General features: G+C 39.0%; 2 protein-coding genes across 3 annotated transcripts in view; one reads left to right on the forward strand and one right to left on the reverse strand.

Moving 5' to 3' along the window:
• LOC101350068 (vacuolar protein sorting-associated protein 29-like) overlaps window positions 1-5,940 on the reverse strand; it is a 20,697-nt gene extending 14,757 nt beyond the window's left edge. Inside the window, exon 1 of the mRNA XM_023734119.1 lies at window positions 5,750-5,940. Within this exon, the coding sequence (XP_023589887.1) occupies window positions 5,750-5,940 (191 nt within the window). The remainder of the gene's footprint in view (window positions 1-5,749) is intronic.
• Window positions 5,941-6,459: 519 nt separating this feature from the next.
• The window catches only part of CD2AP (CD2 associated protein), a 167,377-nt gene continuing 148,814 nt past the window's right edge, over window positions 6,460-25,022 (forward strand). The window contains exon 1 of one of the 2 annotated variants that reach the window (XM_012556424.2): window positions 6,460-6,593. In XM_012556424.2, coding sequence (XP_012411878.2) covers window positions 6,590-6,593 — 4 coding nt within the window. In that variant the 5' untranslated portion in view covers window positions 6,460-6,589. Of the gene's footprint in view, window positions 6,594-19,454; window positions 23,758-25,022 lie in introns of those variants that run through there. The other variant, XM_023734251.1, reaches the window with a different exon arrangement.

Here is a 25,022-nt window from a genome sequence, read left to right on the forward strand (position 1 = left end):
AGCCTTCATCTTAAGTGAGAATAACAGCACAATTGGAAGAGCGTAGTCAATGTCACTGAACTGTGTATGTAGAAATTTTTGAAACGGTGTGTCTTTGGCTATGTGTATTTTCACCAAAAAAAAAAAAAGGTTGAGAATTTAGAGGGTTATTATGTTCTGGGGTTGTTAACCAATGTCATAAAACAACATGCGTACTACTGTTCCATGAGAAACTATTTGTTCTGTAAGCCTTCACCTGAAGTACAATAAAAAAATTAAAAAAAAATTGAAAAATGCAAATGTATTTGTCATTGAGGGAGACCTGGTGGCGTAGTAGTTAAAGTGCTTGGCTGCTAACTGAAAGCTTGGTGGTTGGAACCCACCAGCCACTCTGCATGAGAAAGATGTGGCAGTCTGCTTCCGTAAAGATTTAGGGCCTTGGAAACCCTATGGGGCAGTTCTACTCTGGCCTACAGGGTCACTAATAAGTCGGAATAGACTTGACAGCAGTGGATTTGGTTTTGGTTGTCATTGGGATGACTTAAAATATTTGGCCTTATGGAAAGGGCTTGCTTTAATATTTTGATAGAATGGTGCTTCTTGAAATAGACTCCCTTTGAGGGCCTATGAGGTTTCTATGACTTGCTTATCACAGGCCAGCACTGTAATGAATAAAGCGCAAATAACTTCATTAAAAAGGTTCTTGCATTTGGCAAGGTGGTGAGTCGTTTGGATGGGGTCAGCATGTTTTTTAATTAAACTTATTCTTCATGTGCAATAATGAAGTGCTTAGAGTGGTCAAATGCCTGTGCACATCCCCCAAATTGCTAGCAGACTAACAGGATTTTGTTACAAGCTGATGGGTCACCATTTAGAGCAGGGAGATTTTCTGCTTCAATGACCTCACAGTTTAGGTATTATGACTGAGATTATTATTTCCTGCAATTGTTTTCCAAAGAATGATTTTTAAAATTCAGGTTATGCATTGATGTAATTTAAGTATACAGTAAATCAGCCAAGCCAAAATAAGATAACAATAAGAAATTGCCCAGGAAACTTAGCACTGTGAAATGAAGGAGAATAAAGATACAAAATAAGAATTAGTTGTGCATAAGATTTGAGCTACGTGCGTGCCTTAAAAATAACACAGTCAAGGTAATATTTAACTTATTTTCCTTCAGCATAATTTTCCTGGTTAAAATAGTTTTCACCGAAAGGAAAGAAGGTAGATGATCTATTCAATTTAGATATCTTGTTGTAAATTCCTGAGAAAACATAAGGAAGAACTAATGGCAGTTTGGCATCAATTAGATTGGTCTGAAATTGTGTCAGTCACAGACATTGTAATACCTCTTTGATGCCTGATTAACACGTTCAATATTTAGCAGAAAAAGAGGTTAATGCTTAGAGTGGTGTTAATGCCGTTTTCCTGGAATACAAAGAAGGGTGAGGACCAAAATCAAAATCAAATCCACTGACATTGAGTCGATTTTGACTTACAGTGACCCTATAGGGCAGAGCAGAAAGGCTCCATATGGTTTCCAAGACTGTAATCTTTTTTTTTTTAATTTAAATTTCTTTTCTTTTTTTCATTATTGTACTTTAGATGAAGGCTTACAGAACAAACTAACTTCTCATTAAACAATTAATACACATTGTTTTGTGACATGCATTACCAACCCCACAACATGTCAACACTCTCCCTTCTTGACCTTGGGTTCCCTATTACCAGCTTTCCTGTTCCCTCCAGCCTTCTAGTCCTTGGCCCTGGGCCGGTGTGCCCCTTTAGTCTTGTTTTGTTTTATGGGCCTGTCTAACGTTTGGCTGAAGGGTGAACCTCAGGAGTGACTTCATTACTGAGCTAAAAGGGTGTCCAGGGGCCATACTCTCGGGGTTTCTCCAGTCTCTGTCTGACCAGTAAGGCTGGTCTTTGTGTGTGTGTGTGTGCGTGTGTGTGTGTGTGTGTGTGCGTGTGTGTGTGTGTGTGTGTGTGAGTTACCAAGGCTGTAATCTTTATGGAAGCAAACTGTCACATCTTTCTCACGCAGAGCAGCTGGTGAGTTTGAACTGCCAATCTTTGTGATAGCAGCAGAGGGCTTAACCACTGTACCACCAGGGCTCCTTGTAGGGTGAGTACAGATGGATGTAAACAAACCCAATTCAGTATGATATGAGAATACTAATTAAGGAAAAAAGAAAGGCAAAAAAAAAAAAAAAAATCTGTTTTTAGCTGAAAGGAACTGAGGTTTGTTAAAACAAGTATCATATTAAGTCAATGATATAAATTGATTTGAAGTTTATTTAATATATAATTTGCAAGTCGGGCAACACTTCTGATTAGAGAGTCAAAGTGTTCCAGAGATGAGAGAACTTCTAAACAATCTTATATCCCATTTTACCACCATTGCCATGGAAACAGGCCTGAACAGTGCCTTCATAATAACAGTTTACCCTAAAACACAGCTTTCAGTCTGACTCTGGAATTTCTGTTTCCTGAAACTGACTGAATTCTTCAAAAGAGCACAATGCCCAAGGCAAAATGGGCTTTACTAATTAGCAAGAGCACTGCTTGACTTAAAGGTGACTTTTAGACCAGTCTGCTCAAAGATCAAGTTTCAAAAGGTCACTCACCTCAGGGCAATGGCTTGGGTGGGTCACCCCAACTCCATGGACCCCAGAAATCTTGATTCCAGAATTAAAAACTGTTCCTCAGGTTAAATCTAATATATGTGTTAAGTCTGACACCATCTTCTCATCACATTTTCTTTCATCCAACTAATGTTTACTGCTGGGGAAAACAATGTTTTGAGCTGGGGAAAATGTCAGGCATACAAAAAAATGTATAAAATGTAGACCTGTGCCTTGAATGCCTCTTAAAGCTGGGTGGTAAGACAAAGATGAAAAGAGCTCCACGGAAAAATTAATAACCAATATTTGCACAGCACTCAAAAGTTTAGAAAGTACCTTTGTATACCATTTTGTAAGTTTAGATTTCATTCTTCTGTTAGAATTCCCTTTGCCTTTGCCTTTGGAGGACAGTGTTAATTTTGGGATTATAATTACTTCTCAGCTTTACTTCAGTTTTCTCAATCATTCCTTCAGGTCCTATTCTCTAATCCTCTCCATTTTCTTTTATGATCCAATATCTCAGAATTACCCCAATGGGATACTGATCTGTGAATCTGCGAAGTGAATTTGCTTATTTTAATTTTCAAACTTCTAAAATACATGGTTTATATGGAGATGTACAGATCCTGGGATTTCTAGGATAGAACTGACTGTAAATGTTTTATCATGTTGTCAGATCATGTGACCTGATTTCTGGTTCAGAAAATATGGTCACCTTATCTACCTGTATTGGAGCCCTGGTGGCCTAGTGGTTAAGAGTTTGGCTGCTAACCAAAAGGTTGGCAGTTAGAATCCACCTGTCACTCCTTGGAAACCCTATGGGGGCAGTTTTACTCTGTCCCATAGGGTCTCTATGAGTTGGAATTGACTAAACAACAACAGGTTTATCTACCTGTGGTGTTCTTATCTTTCTTAACATTCATTTAGTCACTGAAATCTTTAATTTGACTTTTAACTTTTCTGTTATTATATACTGACTATCTATACATATAGACAGATATAAAACCCATTGTTGTGGAATCCATTCTGACTCATAACGACCCTAGAGGACACAGCAGAATTGCCCTATATGATTTCCAAGGAGTGACTGGTGGATTCGAACTGTTGACCTTTTGGTTAGCAGTCCAACTCTTAACCACTGTGTCACCGGGGCTCATACATACATGCGTATATATATATATATATATATACACACACACACCACACATATATACCGTTATATATAGTACATTCACACACACACATATTCTGTTGTATATATTCTGAAATTATACTTTCAAAGGAGACTTTTTTTTTTTTAAATTTTGCTTTAGGTGAAAGTTTACAGAGCAAATTATCAAATTAGTTTCCCATTTGATGGTTTGTACACAAAGTATTTCATGACCTTGGTTTCATTCCCCACAGTATGTCAGCACTCTCCCCATTTCTGCCCTGGTTTCCCCATCGTCTTTCATCCTGATTTTCTACCCCTTCCTGCCTTGTTATCTTTGCTTTTGGGCAGATTTTTTTCCCCCAAAAGAGACCATTTATAGTCAAATCCAGTGGCCTCTTTTCCCCTTCTGTTAGTTTTCTTTGACTTCTCTTCAGTTCTATTTACCAGCCATTCTTCTAGGAATCTAGGTCTCTTCTAACATTGTATTTATGTCTCTTTCCACTAATCTTCTGCCTCTCCAGCTCCATTGTTTCAAACTTTAAATGGTCTACTTTCTTATGTGCTGCTCTAGCCACACTGATATCTTAAAAGGTCAGGAATATTCTGTTCACATTTCCATATACACTCCTTATTTCTAGGACTCCTCTGGGCTGGAACTATTGCCCTCCTCCAAGCTTTTGTTCAATTCATACCTTCTCCCTGAAATCTACACTGCCCATAGTAATTTATTTTCCTTTAAATTCTTAGTTAGAATGCAAAGTTCTCGAGGACAAGGACAGTATTTAAATTTTTTTTTTTTTTTTTGGTTTGCTTGGTAGGGGAAAATGAACTTAAGTAATACTCGATAAATATCTGTTGACTGAAAAAAGCCCATGTTCCATGGTTTCAATACAACACAGACAGAAAGTATATCTTGTTTAGGTGTGTATACTGATTTTTTTTCACTCATTTTTGGCCTCCGCTTATCGGTTTCACAATTCTCATTATAAAAGCACCATATGCAACCTTTTTAGAAGTAATAAATGAATTTAAAGACAGTAAAAGTAGGCCCATAGGATATAGCGTGAATGGATATTTACAGGGTTGCTACTATGTGCCAGATACTGTGATTTGCACCGTTTAAGAATGATTTCTTTCAACACATTCAAGAATTGAAGTCTAGTAAGGTTAATTTATCCAAGGTTTCCCAAAAAATAAATGGCTGTGGTGAGTTTCATAAACCCAGGCCTGCCAGGTTGCAAAGGGCAAGCCAGTTTTAGTGTTGGATAACTGTGGGAATTAAATGACATAATTTTTTAAAAAGGCACCAGGCACACTGGTTGGTGTTCAACAAATGTTGCTCACTAAATACACACGCACACACACAACCGCCCAGAAATTGGGTCTATTTAACCAGGAGGGATAAAAAAAAAGACCTGCTGAATTAATCATACTTGTCTCTAAGAAAAAGGCTCATGTTCTGATTACAATAATCTTACAACATCCTTCGTTTTGAGGGCAGAAAATATGCCTGATAATATTTCAAATCATGATGTATATATAGTTGTTATGATTATATATATATAAATTTTTGGATCAGGTAACAATTTAAATTACACTTTCAGAAGAGAAAAGGGATTTAGAAAGTTGTCTTCAGCTGACAGAGACTACAACCAAAAAAACCAAACCCGTTGCCGTGGAGTCTATTCCGACTCATAGCGACCCTATACGACACAGAACTGCCCCCACAGGATTTCCAGGACGCGGCTGGCGGATTCCAGGTGCCGACTTTTTGGTTACCAGACGAGCTCTTAACCATTGCACCCTCAAGGAACCCAGTTTATTTCCGTAAATCAGCATTTTTCTCGTACCTATGTTGTTCGTGTCCCCCCTCCCCCCAAGAACAAATGTTTCTCATTCATACAGAACACTGCAAGGTAAACCACAGGGTCCTGCAACGGCAGGGCCTCCGCGGGGCAAAGCAAGCGGGCTCGCTCTCCCCCTCGCCACCTCTTTTCTTTTACGTCCCCAGAGCCTGACTCTTGGCGAGAGCAACACTGCCGCGGAAAGCAGGGCGACCCAGGCTCACTTTGCCTATCAGCAAAAACCCTTTGCATCCAGCTGAGCGGAAAAACCACAGAAAACGCCCGACCGAACTGGCTGAACCGCAGGGCGGAGGACAAGCCGCAATTCTCCTTCATCCCCTACTCCTCCGCACGCCGCACCTGGACGATGGCGGCGGGCGACCGGGGCCATAACGTCACTGCACCTGGCCTCAGCCCGGGGGCCGGGAGAAGAGTCTGAACGCTGCGGGGGCGGGGCGGGGAGGGGGTGCGGGGGAAACTAGGCGAGTTCTCGCGAGACTTGATTTCTCCTCGGCCCAGTTCTCCGCACCTTCCTAGCCACTGCCTGGGTCTGTCCTGCAGGTTTTGCCGTCGCGTTCTAGAACGGCGGCGCTGAGGGAGGGGCGCGGGCCGGGGTCCCGGGCTGGGAGGGCGCTCCGGGTTGGAGCCGGCGGCCGGACGAACCACCAGGTTCCTACCCCACTGCGCGGGCAACCGGGTGGGAAAAACCACCATCTGGGCGGGCGGGGAAGGGCCCTCCCGCTGCCGTGGCTTCGGTGGAGGCCGGGCGTGAGGAGCTGCCGTCGCCGCCGCTTCTTCACGGGCGGCGCTGACGGGACTGGTCAGAGAGCGTCGCGGGCGGATGGAGGCGCCTCCTCGCCCCGCCTGAGCTCGGGAGGGGCGAGAGGGGCGCGGGGGCCCGCCTCCTGCCGCTGGAGCGGCCGCGCGAACTGCAAGCCGGAGGAGGAGCAGCGGCGCCGGGCTTCTCCCCGCGGGAGCCCCCAGCATGGGTAAGAGACGCGAGGACGTTCCCCGCCGCCCGTCCGGACCCTCCCAACCCGAGGACGCGGGTCCCCTTTTCGGACTCCGCAAGGAGGGGACCGAGATCAACCTCTGCGCAGCGCCACCCCACCCTCCCCGCCGCCCCTCCTCACTCTACCTTCCACCTTGCTCTTCTGGAGAGAAATTGGGCAGAGGGCTCGCTGGTGCCTCTCCCGCACCCCTCCCGCCTCTTTCCTGCGTTGGGAAAAGTTGGGGGCGGCCGCCTCTCCTCGCCCCTCTGCCCGGCTAAAATCAGCCCCGGGCTCTCTTCCCTCCCCCCACCCCCCGTCAGATGGGGGAGGGTGATCAAAAAACTTGACAAAGTAGCATTTTCTACTTCTTTATCTTTTGCGAGGCTTTGTTGTTAGAAAAAGCAAAATTTTTTCCTGCCAAAACTTCCAAGGGATGCCTCAAGGACAAGGAGACTTGAGTATTTACTCTGGTGGTTCTACTTAAGCAACTGTGTTGGCGCTTAAATATTAAATCTCCTCCTGAGGTCTGGGCTAGGGTTTGATAGGATTTCAGTGTTGAACCCTTATAGGAGCAGTTTCCTGTTTGGAGTCAGACTTCCTTGCTAGAGGAGAGAAAAGTACAAGGTCTTAATGTTATTTACTTGGTGTTTTAAAGTTTTGTTTGGCGCTAGAGAAACTAGAATGCACTGCAGGCTGGTTTGAAAAGGAGTTTTGTTGAATAGTGTAACAATTCATTTGATAACAGAGTTCGATGTGGGCTAGGCACTAACTCCCTCAATTCCTTAAAAATTAAAATCACTTTGAAAGAGAATAGCTTTTTTAAAAAATTCGAATTCGTGCCACTGTAAGGCAGAGAGTGTTCTGTAAGAGTAACTTCATCCTCGGTTTTGCAGAGGAGGACGCTCTCACTTACTGCAGTTGAGGAGTTGGTACTGCTTCATATCAACAAACCAGTAACCAAAATTAATAATTCATGAAACAACGAATAGTTTAGAAGCAGGATAAATACAGAGTACTGCTGATGTGGCACCCTCTGCCCACACTTTCTAGTGGGGGATGCTTTAGCCATAGTGTTTATAGATACTTGCCTAGCTCTTCTCTGTTCGACTTTCTACTTTTATGTCCCTCCTTCCCCTCTACTTTCAGGTAAGTTTTATACACAAAGTACACTTGAACTCAGAATCAGTAAAACTTTTGCTATTTGGAACTTTCAGGTTAATGCCTTTCTAATTGATTAGGTGAATTTACTGGATAATTGGATTACTCCTTTAAGAATTAATTATAAAACCACTTTAACCGTTTTGGATGAAAGTCATACTAAAATTATATATACAGTTATTTTCTGTCCTAAATAGGATGCAGAATACAGTTTAACCACTTTTGATGACGTTGGGTCGTCATTTGTGATCATCAGTTACCCGGATGCCTTGAGGATCTGTTGGGTTGTATGTTAAGATTGTTAATCTTGCGTTTTGAAGTTATTTAAAAAATATTTTATTTTCTGTCTTGCTACTGCCCTCCTTCACCCTCTCTAATTTTTTTTTTTTTTTTTAGAAGTGGGAAAATTGCATTTAAATTTGTGATTCTACACAGGGGGAAAAGAAATAGGCAGTGTGTGAGGGCCTCTTTTGAGGAAAGTGTCAATACCTGATCATTGGAATATCTGTTTTGATTGTCTAGAGTCACTTTCGTAGTGATTTTTTTGCTGTGTTCTGGTTAGGTGAGTTGCCAGATAGTTCTGGTGAAGTGCCATGTTAGCAACATAATGTGTTTTGAAGGTCTGTTACTTGGCGTTGTTTATGATTAATGTTCAAAAAATATCAAGCATTTCTATATGAATATGTAATTTGAACTTATCAGTCATGTATTAATTTGTATTAAAATTCTCAAATTAAGTTCATTTAAAGGGAGTTTCTTGTTTAATATAAATCTTATTGGCTTGGTTTTCTTTAATAACAGTCTTTATTTCTTACAATTTAATCTGACAGCTTAGAATATTTGTGTATCATTTGATCTAATTTGTCACAAAACGCAAAAATCTTAAGTTTCTCTGTTTTGAAATAATGTGGACACCTATTAAGTGATGGTTCTTACTTTGAGGCGGTGTATTGCTAGAGAATTACGAGCATGGTATGTGCACTGGGACTGTCTGAGATTAAATCCTGGTTCTTCCACCTACTAGTGGTGTGGCTACCCGAATTACTTAACTCCTCTGTGCTTCATTTCCTAATCTGTAAATGGCATAAAAGTGTCTGCCTCATAGGTTGTTGTTGTTAGTTGCTGTTGAGTTGATTCCCACTCATGGCAACCCCATGTGACCCCATGTGTGCAGAGTAGAATAGAACTGCTCCATAGGGTTTTCAAGGCTATGACCTTTCAGAAGCAGCTCACCAGACCTGTCTTCCAGAGCCCTTCTTGAGGGACAGGGGGTTAGAACCGCCAGCCTTTTGGCTAGTAGTCTGTTGCTTAACCGTTTGCACCGCCTGGGGCTCCTCGTAAGTTGTTGGGAGGATTGAATGAACTAATACTTACAAAGTGCTTAAAACAGTACCAGTGCTGGTGGTGGTGGTTTTCATTTTCAAATGATTTCCCTAATTCTTGCACCAACTGGAAAAAAAAAATTCTCAATTTTTGACCTGCACTAAAAGCAGGATATTGATTTTGAAGGATCAGTGGGGTAAGATGATTTTGTGCTAATGAAGAAACAGAATTTTATGTAAGTAATATAACCTTGTAGAGCTTATGTAGGAAGGTAGTGTTTTTTTTAAAATTTTTTTTTCAGTTTTGAGCGTATGCTGAGCAAGAAAGCTCATTATTAGTTGGTAGTAAGTCTAATAGTTTAGGGAAAGCTTTTAAGTGAGATGAGTACTAGAAGAGACGTATTTGAATTTTATGTTAAGGTGATGCTTTTAGTTTCAACATTTGTTAAATGTGGAAAAATACCTATCATAAAGAAATTTGAGGCATTTTGTGAAAGAACTTGGGGAGAGCTTTGGGGGGAGATATAAGTGCGATGCTTTTTCATATTCCAGAAGTACAGGTCTGCGTTTTTTGAGAAGAATAGGACAAAGCAAATGGTGCAAAATAAAGTGTCACTTTATATGAATTTTTATTTTTGGAGAAGTAAGCAAGATTTTAAGGAGTGACTTTCTCCTGATAATTTTAGATGAAGTCATGAACTTTTTAGTTTAAATTTATTTTACAAGCCCACGTATATACCATTTAAAGTCAGTGTTTAAATCACGAGGTTATTTTAGTGGACAGAAAGTTTTCATTGGTTTAGAGATGATATTTGCATTTCTATAATAATTTATTTCTGTAATTTACTTGAGGAGCCCTGGTAGCAAGTGATTAAACTCTTGGCTGCTAACTGAAGGTCGGCGGTTTCAACCCATCAGCTGCTCCACGGGAGGAAGATGTGGCAGTCTACTTCTGTAAAGATTACAGCCTTGGAAACCCACTGGGTAGTCTACTCTGTCATATAGGGTTCCTGAGTTCGAATTGACTCGACGGCAGTGGATTTGGTTTATAATTTACTTTGTTGCACTGATTTATGCAGATAAGTAGTTGTAAATAGAAACTGCCGGCTAATGATTTACTTTTCAATCTCAGGATTCACTTCAGTTAAACTAATGCAGAGCATGAAAAGGAGCCCTGGTGGCACAGTGATTAAGTGCACTCAGCTGCTAACAGAAAGGTTGGTGGTTCAAACCCACCAGCTGCCTTGAGGGAGAAAGATATAGCAGCCTGCCTACATAAAGATTACAGCTTTGGAAATTCTATGGGGCAGTTCTACTCTTTCTTGTAGGGTCACTAGGAGTTTGAATCAACTTGACGGCAGTGGGTGGAGCATGAAAGAGGAATATTAGGAAATTTTTGTCTCAAAGTTGAATCAATAGCAAATATAATAATAAGTTGTATTCTTTAATTAATGTGACCAGATTTTCCTAAGTGTTTAAAACTTTGAATAGTTTAAATTCCATAAAATCACGTTAAGAGTGAAAATTCACATTCATATTTCATATTTTTGTATGGAAACCAGCCCGAATTTTGCCATACATTTCTGTAAATGAGGCCTGTCTTAGGCTGGGTTCTTAAGAGAGAGAGAGAAAGACAGACAGAGAGAGACAGAGATCTATCTATCTCAAGGAAATGGCTCACGCAGTTGTAGAGACTGGCAAGTCCCAAGTCTGTGAGTCAGACATCAGGCTGGAGGCTTCTCCTGATTTTACGTAGCCACAGGGGCTGACAAACCCAAGATCGGCAGGTCACATGGCAGGCTGTCACATGGCAGGCTGCTGGCTCATGGGCTGTGGAGGCTGACAAATCCAAGATTGGCGAGTAAGACAGCAGGCTGCTGGCTCACAGGCTGCAGAGACCACTGCATCTAAAGATTGGCAGGTAGTATGGCAGGCCGCTGGCTCAAGTCCCAAGAACTGGAGGTCAGATGATAACTAGCCAGATGCAGGATCTAGAGCAAGCAAGTGAACTTTGCCAGAATATCCATATATATATTGGATACAGGCCACACCCCTGAGGAAATGCTCCTTACAACTGATTGGCTGATCACATCAGATCACATGGAGGATGACTACATCATTACATAACTGCCAAACCACTGAGAATCATGGCCTAGTCAAGGTGACACACAACCTTAACTGTCACAAGGGGTTTGCAAAGTAAAATGATGTCACATTAATAAGATGATCTTAATTTTTAAGGCATTTAAGATTAAAGAAAAAAAAGTATGGAACATGAAGTGTTTTTGGTTCATGCTATATTGCCAATCAAATATATCCCCAAATTTTTATTTACACATAATCCAAATCTTTGCTCTTTGCCCCTTCTCTATAATGGAATGTCTTCCTCACTGTTAAATGTATTTTGATTATTATAAAAATGTTTAAATTTCAAGTATATGTGTGTGTATGTGTCATTGTGTCAAGGACCTGAAAATAGGCAGAGATTTGAGTGATAATGAGACAAGTCTGCAGATGCAAGGAGAGATCAACTCTTGACCTCCTAGATAAACTGGTGAAGCAAGTTGTGAAACATCTGAAAGTTTTCAGGGAATTTGTGTTCAGAAAAGAGAGGGTGAATAAAACCTAATATGTTGTGATTGAAATTTAGGTAGATTGGGAAATCTACAGTATGATGGAGAGATGACTTGCTTAGTTGCAGGATTTGATATTCTAGTCTATGCAGACTGAATTTTAGCAGGATTTAGCCCTGGTAGCACAGTGGTTAAAGTGATTGACTGCTAACTAAAAGGTTGGCGGTTCAAAACTGCCGGCAGCTCCATGGAAGAAAGATGTAGCAGTCTGCTTCCATAGAGATTTACAGCTTTGGAAACCCTGTGGGGTTGCTATAAGTTGGAATCGACTTGATGGCAGTGGGTTTGGTTTTTTTGTTGTTGTTGTTCTGGTTTAGGGATGATACAGTCCCTAGCAGGCAGTAAGTTGATTTCTAGATGGGGGAGTGGACAGAACACTGATTTGAGAGATCCACGGCTTTGAACTGGTTCTTTCTGGTTTGAATCCCTGCTGAGAATTTGCATTTCTGACAAATTCCCAGGTGATGCTAATGCTGCTGGTTAGGGACCAATTCTGAGAACCACTAGTAGAGCAGTGGTTCTGAGAACTTATACATGAGAATCACCTGGGGATCTTGTTGCAGTGTAGATTCTGATTCAGTGTATCTGAGTGTGGAAATTTAAATTCTCAGCAGGGGTTCAAACCAGAATGAGGCCTTGGAGAGATCTGGATAGAGGTCCAGCTGACCTGTCAGTTTTAGGGACATGTAGGAAAAGGCAGTGTGTAGGCAGATAGGTAGAGCAGGCCAGCTTCGTGTGGGAGTGGGGGGTGGTCATTGATAGCAGGCACCAGCTAGATGTTCAGACTGACATCCTGGGGGAAAAAGGAGGAAAGAGGATCTGACAGTAGGCTTTAAAGACTTAGCCAGAGGAAAATGAAATTAGACAGGGTCCAGATTTCTTATGAGAGATACAAAGTAGGAATTTGTTTCCACAACAGGAACTAACTTACCTTATTAAACTTCCCATCACGGTCCTGTTCTACTTCTCAACTTATTTGCAAAACAGAGATGACTAACATAGAAGCCTAAATTCCAGTATCTATTGTAGTACTCTATTAGTGACACTCAGGTTCTTTTTGATGATTCAGTGTCCAGCTAGTTCCAAGGGAGTGACTTGGTAGCATGTAGTCACTAAGAGGTTTCTAATGGAAAAAATACTTTCAGTATGGTAATAGTAATAGGGAGTCCCTGAGTGGCATAAAAGGAGCCTGGGTGGTGCAGTGGTTAAAGTGCTCGGCCGCCAACCTAAAGGTTGGCAGTTCAAACCTACCAGCTGCTCCGAGGGAGAAAGATGTGGCATTCTGCTTCCATAAAGATTACAGCCTTGGAAACCCTATGGGCAGTTTTACCCTGTCCTACAGGATCACTATGAATTGGAATCGACTTGATGGCAATGGGTTTGGTTTTGGTTTTTTTTGAGTTGTGTAAATGGTTAATGAGCTTGGCTACTAACTGAAAGTCTGGAGGTTTGATTCCATCCAGAGGTGCCTCAAAAGAAAGACCTGGCAATCTTCAGAAAAATCAGCCATTGAAAACCCTATGGAAGCATAGTTCCTGCTTTGACACATATGGGGTACCCATGAGTTGGAGTCGATACCATGGCAACTGTGCTTTTTTTTTAACATGGTAACAGTTACCTCCAACATTAAGGGGAAGGCTGCCTTACAAGGATACATCATCAACAATGGAAGGACCAGTTGATGAGAGATTAATCAAGAAGTGTTTTTGCCTTAATGTGAGGAATGTGCTTTTAATGCTATACTAGGTACTAGGGGATTTAGAAAAAAATACAAGCTTTAGTACTTCAAATAGTTTCCAGCAGTGTTAAGGGTTGGGCTTATTATTAGAATCATCTGGGCTTTTTTGAATTTCCTACACCCCTGGCAATTCTGATATAAATCCTCTTGCCTCTCCCTCCCTCCAGTTATTTGTGTCATGAATGTGTTGGGATGACTTCTAATGTTGTGATTGGAATAGGACTAAACATGATAGAAATAAAACTTAATGTGAAACTATTAGAAATCCAAACGAGAGCAATGTAGTACATTAAGAGGATATGTTCCAATGTCAGAAATGTTAAAATATATTAGGATCAGGGTATGAATTCCTACTTTGGAAGGCAAATAAGATTTGTACATTTCTGGGTGGTTTGACCAGTGATATAGAGGGTACTTAGCAGTAGCCAAGATATTTTTTTCTGTACTACTGTCGATGAGTCTTTAGAGTGAAGCCTTCATTTGAGTGGGTGTCTTTGAGATACCTTTTCCTGAGACGCTGAAACTTTCTTAACTTCTTAGCATTCTGTCAGTGCCCCAGTACTGAGGAAGCCAGAGCTTTACTTAACAAACTTTACTTAACATCTGTACTTAGTTTGTTAACTATGAGGAGTCTGATTTAGAGAGCATTTATTTATCATGATTATTGTGATAATTAAGTGCCAAATTGTTTTGGATTGTAAGTGTAGAAGTTTACATATTTGTAAAATTTAAACTATATGTTGTTAGCTGCCGTTGTGTCAGCTCTGAACTAATTGTGACCCCATGCACGAGGGAATGAAACGTTCCCCCGTCCTGCGCCATCCCCGTGATAAGGTGCCGCTCTGACTGTTGTCATCCATAGGGTTTTCATTGACTTATTTTTTTGGAAATAGAGCACCAGGTCTTTCTTCATAGTCCATCTTAGTCTGAAAGCTGTGGTGAAACCTGCTCAACATCATAGCAACCGCTGACAGATGAATGGTGGCTGCACATGATGCCCGTTGGCTGGGAATTGAATGCGAATCTCATTGCTAACCGAAAGGTTGGTTTGTTCAAACCCACGCAGCGGCTTCATGGGAACAAAACTGGCAATCTGCTTCCTTAAAGGTTACAGCGAAGAAAACTCTGTGAGGCAATTCTGCTCTGTCTCATGGGGTCACCATGAGTCGGAAAAGACTCCACAGGATACAACAACAACAACAACTCCCGCATGGAAGGTGAGAGTTCTACCACTGAACCTGTTACAGTCCCCTGCAACCATATAGTCCTGATTAAAGTAGAGTAACACATAGGGAGCCATGTGTTGGAATCCACTCAGTGGCAATGGGTTTGGTTTTGATTTATCGTATTTTTAGAAAATACTTAAAGCTGGTCTTTCAAATATATAATATTCTACATGGGTCTACATGAGTAGTTTTTTTTTTCTTTTTCCCCCATTCTTAGAAACAGTTTTTAGTTTATTTAGGAATGTGTTCTCCTAAGATCAAAGTTGTGCATAGGCTTTAATTAAAATTCCTGCCCTGCTGCAGCAGGTTGCACTCTGAAGAATACTTTTCCTGCTGTTTAAATGTGTGTAGATTCACGTGAGTGCTGTGTAAAATGAGGAATTCATTTTTTAGTTACTAATTAGACAGTTCTTATCGAACATGTTTGATGAAGCCGTTTAGAAAAATTACCTTAATCTGTGAAAATAAATCTATTGAGAGATCAGAATTTTAGGAATGAGTGTCAAATGGAAATGGAAGTGTTATATTTTAAATCTCGAGATAGCTCCTTTCCCATAAAATTACCCTAAATTCCTTATATTCTACAAATTGAATTTATAATTAGAACCTCGCAGTTTAAAGGCTAATTGAAATCTCCCTTGTTACTCCCTTCATTTCATGTGTAAATGACCTTATTTGTCCTGAGCTCATTGTCGCCAGAGACCACATCATTTAGTTTATTGTACGAAAATTTGTTAACATAACATCCTTAATAACCAGCATAAATTGGGAGCCTGCTGTGTGTCCAGTAAGTCTGTGATTCATTCATACTTTAATTTGGACTAATTGGAAAGAGGGTTAGTCTAACAAATATAAATTTTAAATATATTGAAATATGTCCACCTAGTGGCAACTAACAACAAACCAGGCTAACAATGTTGCCTAGTGGAGTTACTGTTTCAAATTGTTGGATGTAACTTAACTTTCTTTTTATAAACTCTTTAATCCTTATTGGGACCCTTAAATCCCTTTTGTAGACAATCACAAATATGGAATGTTAAGCATCTTGTCAGGTGCGTCTGTTGATTGCCTACTCCATGTATGTTTCATTGATGGTACATGTTTCTAGTAAATATATGACTCTATATGAGTCTACAATTTATCATGTTAAAGAAAATTCAGGCATAAAGGCTTAGTATGCTTAAAAAAGTTTGTTTAAAATAACCATCTTACATGTTGTTACTCTTTTGGCAGGCTAAATGGATTCAATTTGAGGAGCATTTTGGCAACATGTAACCAGTTACAAAGCTTAATAATCTACTTTGCGAGTACATCTCTAGAAAATTAAACCAAAAGGGGGGGAAAAATGCAGATTTGAAATAATGTTTTGAAGCACAAATCAAAATAGCATATAAGCATTGATTATAATTATAAAAACTATTTTACAAAACAAATATGAGAAGAAAATTTAGTATAGTGTATATTTAATGTACATTAGACCTTTTCCCCACTTCTTATATCAATTTACTTCATTGAGGCAGTTCTGGAATTGGTCAGATAATCTGGAATTGTCTCTGTACTTTGCAGGATCTTAGCTTTCTATGACTTCTCGCAGTTGTAATTGGCTCATCTCCAGAATAGTGCTGTCTAATAGAAATATAATGTGAGCTACATATGCAGTTAAAAATGTTCTCATAGTCACATTAAAAAATAAAAAATAAAAAGGGAAAGGTGAAATTTAGTAATATTTTGGATATATTGGGGTAAGGAAAATACATGATTTCAACATATATTCAGTATAAAACATTATTGATGAAGTAGTTTACCTTCTCCCCATATTTCTTTTCCTGAAATACGGGGTGTGTTTTATATTTCTTGAACGACTCAGTATGAACTAGCCATGTAGTGGCTGGTGATTACCATATTTGACAGTGCACTTTAAAAGTATAAACCTTACAGGTTTATGAATCAAATGAAAGTATATATGAAAGTATTTTCACAGCATTATTTAACTGTAAATTATTACATAAAGAATTACATTTTTAGGATTTGTTAATAACTAAACCATTATGATATTATCTGATTTATTCTGTATTAGACGTTTAATTAGTGATGATTTGCTGTAATTAAATACTTTAAAAATATTTTCTCATGTCAAAAAACATTCAGGTTAGTAGATTGCATGTAGTAGGCCTCATGTTTATTTCATTCTCCTTTCTAAATATTTTTGATTTTTTTTTTTTTGGCACATGAACTACTAGTGTATTAGAGAATGTGAAGTTTTCAAATGACATTTGGATTATTACTTGGAAGTATAATTTGGCCTTAGTGAGAAGAGCCCCCATGCGTCTGTCAAGCTGCACTGAAGGCATTGGTGAAAAACAAGGCCCCAGGAATTGACGGAACACCAATTGAGATGTTTCAACAAACGGATGCAGTGTTGGAAGTGCCAAGAAATTTGGAAGTCAGCTACCTGGCAGTTAACTGGAAGAGATCCATATGTATGCCTATTCCCAAGAAAGATGATCCAACTGAATGTGGAAATCATGGAACAACATCATTAACATCACACGCAAGTAAAATTTTGCTGAAGATCATTCAAAAGTGGCTGCAGCAGTATGTCCACAGGGAACTGTCAGAAGTTCAAGCCGGATTTAGAAGAGGACGTGGAAACAGGGATGTCATTGCTGATGTCAGGTGGATCCTGGCTGAAAGCAGAGAATACCAGAAAGATGTTTACCTGTGTTTTGTTGACTATGCAGAGGCATTTGACTACGTGTATCATAACAAATTATGGATAACATTGCGAAGAATGGGAATTCAAGAACACTTAATTGTGCTCATGAGGAACCTGTGCATAAATCAAGAAGCAGTCGTTCAAACAGAGCAAGGTGATACTGCGTGGTTTAAAGTCAGGAAAGGTGTGCATCAGGGTAGTATCCTTTCACCAAACTTATTCAGTCTGTATGCTGAGCAGATAATGCGAGAAGCTGAACTATGTGAAGAAGAATGGGGCATCGGGATTGAAGGAAGACTCATTAACAACCTGCGTTATGTAGGTGATACAACCTTGCTTGCTGAAAGTGAAGAGGACTTGAAGCACTTACTGATGAAGATCAAAGACCACAGCCTTCAGTATGGATTACACCTCAACATAAAGAAAACAAAAATCCTCACAACTGGACCAATAAGCAACATCATGATAAACCGAGAAAAGATTAAAGTTGTCAAGGATTTCATTTTACCTGGATCCACAGTCAACACCCCTGAAAGCAGCAGTCAAGAAGTCAAACAAAGTATTTATTACATTAGGCAAATCTGCTGCAAAAGACCTCTTAAAAGTGTTGAAAAGCAAAGGTGTCATCTTGAAGACTAGGGTGTGCCTAACCCAAGCCATGGTGTTTTCAGCCGCCTCATGTGCATGCGAAAGCTGGACGATTAATAACGAAGACTGAAGAAGAATTCATGCCTTTGAATTGTGGTGTTGGTGAAGAATATTGAGTGTACTATGGACTGCCAAAAGAACGAACAAATCTGTCTTGGAAGAAGTACAGCCAGAATGCTCCTTAGAAGCACGAATGGTGAGACTATGTCTGACATACTTTGGACGTGTTATCAGGAGGAATCAGTCCCTGGAGAAGGACATCATGCTTGGTAAATTAGAAGGTCCGTGAAAAAGAGGAAAACCCTCAACACGATGGATTGACACAGTGACTGCAACATTGGGCTCAAGCATAACAACAATTGTAAGCATGGCACAGGACCGGGCAGTGTTTTGTTCTGTTGTACATAAGGTTGCTATGAGTCAGAAACTACTCGACGACACTAACAACAACAACAGTAATAAGAGGGCTATTCCTTCAGATTATAATGCTTATTTACTTTAGAGATAATGAAAATTTAAGAATGGTGTTTACAAATGCAGTTGGGGAAGGGCTCAAAAAGAAAACACAAAAATATTTGTGATGTAACAGAGTTCCAAAAATAACATGCGAAAAGCGTTTCAAAAATGTGTCAATTTTAAATATGCAAAATTTTGTGTGGACTTTCATGATGGAATTTTTCTGGGAAAAGGGTCTATATCTTGGATTGTCAATGAGGTATGACGGCAGGGATTGGAGAAAGGTTCTGAAGGATCGTTAAATAGCTTTTATGTGATTTCTTTTCCATGTTGTAACATATCTGTTTTTAATCAGTCACATCCCACTCTATTTTTTCCCAGAATAATAATTATAATTCTTTCTTTCCTGATTAATCAGTAAATAACCAACCAACCAACCAAACAAAAAAAACATACCCATTGCCGTTGAGTCTCTTCCAACTCATAGCGACCCTATAGGACAGAGAACTGCCCCATAGGATTTCCAAAGAGCGGCTGGTAGATTCAAACTGCCAACCTTTTGGTTAGCAGCTGAGCTCCTAACCACTGCATGGTTTAAACGCAGCAAATATATCTGGTATATATCAGCACTAGTGGCACAGTGGTTAAAGTGCTCGGCTGCTAACTGAAAGGTCGGTAATTCGAATTTACCAGCCACTCTGTGGGAGAAAGATGTGGCAGACTGCTTCTGTAAAGATTTATAGTCTTGGAAACCCTGTGGGGCAGTTCGACCCTGTTCTATAGCGTTGCTATGTGTAGAAATCGACTCGATGGCAGTGGGTTTGGTTTTTGGTTTTTATATCAGCACAGACAGAAGCAATCAAAATAAAGAGGTGGATGAGACAAGATCGTTTGCATTCCAGTTGCTTAATCCACAGTATATTGTGATAGGTGTTAGAAGTTTATCAGAAACCGAAACCCAATGATACTGAGTCGATGCCGACCTATAGCGACCCTAGAGGACAGTAGAACTGCCGCATAGGGTTTCCAAGGAGCGGCTGGTGGATTTAAACTGCTGACCTTTTGGTTAGCAGCCTTATCACTTACCCACTGCACCGTCAGGGCTCCATTCACAAGCATAGGGGTTTAGGGAATATTTATTAGGTACTTATGTTTCAGAGTCCCTCGGTGGCACAAACAGTTAAGCACTCAGCTGCTAGCCAAAAGGATGGTGGTGTGAACTCACCCAGAGGCTCCTCAAAAGACAGGCCTGGCAGTCTGCTTCCAAAAGGTCGCAGCCTTGAAAACCTTATGGAGCAGTTCTACCCTGTACACATGGGGTTGCCATAAGTAAGATTTGACTTGATGGCTACTAAAAAGAACAGCTTATTTATCAGGCACAATTTCAGCACTTTACACGCATTATCTCATTTAATTCTCACAACTCTATAAATTTTGGGTACTGTTATTCTCATTTTATATATTAGGGAACAAGCACAGATGTAGTAAATAATTAATTCAAGGCCAGGGTTTGAATCTAGGCAGTACTGTTCAGTGCTTTTACTCTAAGCCTCTGTAAAATGTGAAAGGAACTGCTATAAAATATACTCCAAGCCACTCTTCCTCTGGGTGTTGTTACTTTGGGTTACAGATAATGAGCATTCCTGATCTCCCTTATCCTGCCCTACTTTTTCTCTTATTCATTCTCTCATCCATATTGTATCTTACTTTATGATTCCCTTATTATGTTTATTTCTGTCTGAACCTGTTAGAATATAAACTCCAGAAGTGCAGGGAGCTTTTGTTTTTAACTTTGATGTATCCCAAGCTCCTAGAAAAAATACCTTCCTGTAGCAGCCTGAACTCAATAAATATTTGCTGAATGAATATTGAGTATGATTATACTTGTATTATGCTAGTATATATGAAAACTAAATTCATTGAAAATCAAGTTTAACCATTTGAAATAAATTGAAATATTGGGTAGTACTATATCTTTCACTTCAGTGCTACGGATAGCTGTTGAGTACATGCTATATGTTGGGCATTCTTGTGAGGGCCGGGAACACAAAGATAAGTATAACATGGCTATTGCTCTCCACCCTGGCCAGATTATGTTTCTAGGTAACTTAACTTTAACCATTCTTTGATTATGAAAATTGAGGTTTTTATTTTTTGTGTCTATGCATGTGTGTATGTATTTATTATCATGGATAGACACTTAGACACATGGAGAAATTCAGATGATTACTTCGAAGTTTTTTAGCACTCTGTTCTTTTAGGTTCTTGCAGTTGTCTGTATAACTTTCTTATGCTTTTAAAGTCTATTTAGAAAATGAGTGAAATTGTCTTTATAGTAACTTCATATTTTTGTAAGTTTTAATTTCTTTTTAGCTGATATTTTGCTAATTATTGGCATTTAGGGAGTGATTACTATGCTAGGTACTATATTGATCATTTAATCCCCACAGTATTATGAGGTAAAGTATTGTTCCCATTTTTCGGATTAGGGAATTAAGGTTAGATTATTACTTGCCCAAAGTCAGAGACAGGATGTGGAGGAGGCAGAATCAAACTTGCATTGGTCTGATTTTAGAGCATGTCCTTTTAATTATTTTTTAAAACATTGGGAAAGGGGGAGAACGTTCTGTTAAGCAGAGCAAGTAATACGAATTGATATGACTGTCCTAGCATAGGTTAAAAATAAATTTAAATATTTATCACCTAAAATATTGTGAATTGATATTATTCGTTGTTCACATGTTTGAGTAATTACTTTAAGAGATTTTTAATAACGTTTAGCTGTGTTATACATTGGGCCTTTACTTACTTATCCAGTAGGATATCATAGGATTTTTGGGGAGAGTTCTGTAAAACCTTATGAACACCCATTTCTTTTGGTCTTACTTGAATCATGCTTAAAAATAATTTCTAGTGTTTTTTCAGAGTTAATAGTGGAAATAAAAATCAGAGTGAGTAACATTTAATTGAATTTTCCAACTTGTTTGCTCTTTAGATGGATTTTGTGTGCTTTTAGGATTAATTTTGGGAGGAAGCATTAACCACAGGTACAAAATGAGATTAAAATATTTTCTTTTTGTTGCTTTTTAAACCTTGATACCTGTCACCTGTTGATCTGATTTAGTAATATTAAACCTGTTGCCATCAAGTCGATTCTGACGCGTATTGACCCTATCTATAGGACAGAGTATAACTGCCTCATCGGGTTTCCAAGGCTGTAATCTTTATGGAAGTAGACTGCCATATCTTTCTCCCGTGGACCAGCTAGTGGGTTTGAACTGCTGACCCTCTGTTAGCAGCTGAGCACTTAACCACTGCACCAGTGGGGCTTTGGAATGTAATACTATTTAAAATTTTGCTTTTATACTGTATCAAATTTCTTTCTCTTTTCCCTTTGGATATATGGTAAGAGTATATATATGGTGCTGCAAACCTTTGCACTCTGTTTTAGAGACAAAGGGGAAGAAGGATGAGTTGTTTGTGTGATTTGTTCACTATCTTAAATTTTGTTTTGTTCATTATCTTAAGAGTGAACTGACCAGATTTACTTATCTCTGTTGAACAGCATTTAATAAATGCTGCTTATCAATTCTATATTTAACAAGCTTGAGGAAATAAATGACAGAAATTCTAATGTAGGTAAAAGGACATTAGGGAGGACACTATTATACATACTATTTTTTTTATTAATGTTTTGATTAATGGCTCTAGCATAACCTTACAGGACCTAATAATGAAATGTCATTGGTTAAAGACCTCAGCAGTGCTACTGAAATTTGTGCATCTCCATTTATGATAAAGAATAACTATTTAGTCCTGGAAATAAAAAGTTTATGGTAAAGATTTTTATATGGTAAAAAATAAATATTTAAGCCTGGAAATAAAAAGTAAAAATTATTTTTATCTTTTTAAATAGGAAATAGAAAGAGGTAGAAACATTAAAGCCTTTCCATCATATTACTGTTTCCTTGGCAGTAAAGCTTATAATCATTTTTTATCTTACAGTGCAATATGTTTCTTTTAATTTTTGTATAATTTTCTAATTTTATCATTTGCTATAATAATGCTTCATGGTATAACGCCACCAGTGGTGTAGTACAGAATAAGATTAATTTGACTGACCCAGTTAGATACCGTTGTGATATTTATTATCTATATAGTATTGACCAAAACCAAAGTAAACTTTCCCTGGTGACTGCACATACAACTCATACTTGTTTGAAATTTATGTATAAATTGCGTATATTATTTTTTCACGAAGTGATTTTTTAATTTTCAAAAGCATATGTGCTTATCAGGTCAGAACAGTAGAAAAAGAATAAAAACATTAGTATTTATAGCACCCAGGAGGTGTAAATCTTTTGATTACAGTACATTTTGTTGTATTTCATGCTGTTGTTCTCTACATATTTATGAAAAAAGTAGTACTGTACAGTATCATTTTTTCTGTTTTCATTGACTGTAATAAGTATTTTTCATTGTTAATGCAGATTCTTCAGAAATAAGTTTTAATGGCTGTGTAATATTCAACTAACTGGATTTATTTCAGTTGTCAGAACTGATTTCCCTACTTGTTGGATATCTGGATTGCATCCATGTTTTTACTATGATAACTTTGATAATATTGTCATCATACATTTTTGTACATAATATTTTAAGAATTTTGTGGATTCTAAGATTTTTAAGCTTAATTTTTAGTTCTTGTTTTTAAAAAATAATGATTTTTTTAAAACAATATTTAACAACTGGTGAACTCATTAAACAATGCCCCACCACATCCCCCACCTGCAGCCAAGTTGTTAAGCCAATTTTTTTCCTGTTTTTTTGAACAGTAAGTTCTTAGAGTGACTGTACAGTACTTTGATTTTAAACACTTCACTTTTCTTTTACCTGTTTTTAGATCTAGGTTATCATGTTTTTCTTTTTGGTTCTTATGAATGCTTTTACTTCTTTGTCTTCTTGTTTGCTGCCAATATTTCAAGTTTCCAGTTTACTTTGAAATTTTGATTACTATTTTATTTGTTTTCTTTTATGTGTGGGTCATAACAAATTTTGGGTAACATTGTGAAGAATGGGAATTCCGGAACACTTAATTGTGCTATGCTGAACCTGTACATGGATCAAGAGACAGTCACTTGAACAGTACAAGGGTTTACTGTGTAGAAGCAGCAGACAGGAAATCAAATGACATATTGCATTGGGTAAATCTGCAAAAGACCTCTTTAAAGTTTTAAAAAGCAAAGATGTTACTTTGATGACTTAAGGTGAGTCTGACCCATGTCATGGTCTTTTCAGTCACCTCATATGTATGTGTCTTAGTTATCTAGTGCTGCTGTAACAGAAATACCACAAGGGAATGGCTTTAACAAAGAGAAGTTTACTCTCTCACAGTCTAGGAGGGTAGAAGTCCGAATTCAGGGTTCCAGCTCTAGGGGAAGGCTTTCTCTCTCTGTTGGCTCTGGAGGAAGATCCTTGTCATCGATCTTCCCTGGTCTAGGAGCTTCTCAGTGCAGGGACCCCAGGTTCAAAGGATGTGCTCTGCTCCTGGAGCTGCTTTCTTGGTGGTATAAAGTCCCCGTTTCTCTGCTTGCTTTTCTCTTTTATATCTCAAAAGAGATTGACTTAAAACACAACCTAATCTTAGAGATTAAGTCCTGCCTCATTAACATTACTACGTCTAATCTTGCTTCTTTAACATCACACTCGTTGCCATTGAGTCGATTCCTACTCATTGCAACCCTATAGGACAGAGTAGAATTGCCCCATATGGTTTCCAAGGAGCAGCTGGTGGGTTCGAACTGCTGACCTTTTGGTAAGCAGCTGTAACTCTTAACTGCCACACCACCAGGGCTCCCATTAACATTGTAGAGGTTGGATTTACAACACATAGGAAAATCACATCAGATGACAAAATGGTGGACAGTAGCACAATACTGGGAATCACAGCCTAGCCAAGTTGACACATATTTTGGGTGGACACAATTCAATCCATAACAGCATGCAAAAGTTAGATAATGAAAAAGGAAGACAGAAGAATTGGTGCATTCGAACTGTGGTGTTGGCAAAAAATATTGAATATACCATGGACTGCCAAAAGAACTAACAAATCAGTTGAGAAGAAATACGACCTTAGAAGAAAGAATGGTGAGACTTTGACTTGGTTGCTTTGGACATGTCATTAGGAAAGACCAATCGTTAGAAAACAACATCATGTTTGGTAAAGTAGAAGGCTAGTGAAAATGAGGGAAACCCTTGTGAGATGAAGTGACATAATACATAATGGCCGAAACAATGAACTCAAACATACCAGTGATCATGAAGATGGAGCAGGACTGGGCAAAGTTTCATTCTGCTGTATAAGTTTACCATGAGTTGGAGCCAATTGGATGGCAACTAACAACAGCTAAGTAGGGTTTCTCAACCTTCACAGTATTGTATTGCTATTTTGAGCTAGATAATTCTTTGTTGTAAGGGGTTGTCCTGTGCTTTGTAGGATGCTTAGCAACATTCTTAGTCTTTACCTGCCAGA

The sequence above is a fragment of the Trichechus manatus genome, unplaced genomic scaffold (genome assembly GCF_000243295.1).
Source record: "Trichechus manatus latirostris isolate Lorelei unplaced genomic scaffold, TriManLat1.0 scaffold00065, whole genome shotgun sequence".
NCBI lineage: Eukaryota > Metazoa > Chordata > Mammalia > Sirenia > Trichechidae > Trichechus > Trichechus manatus.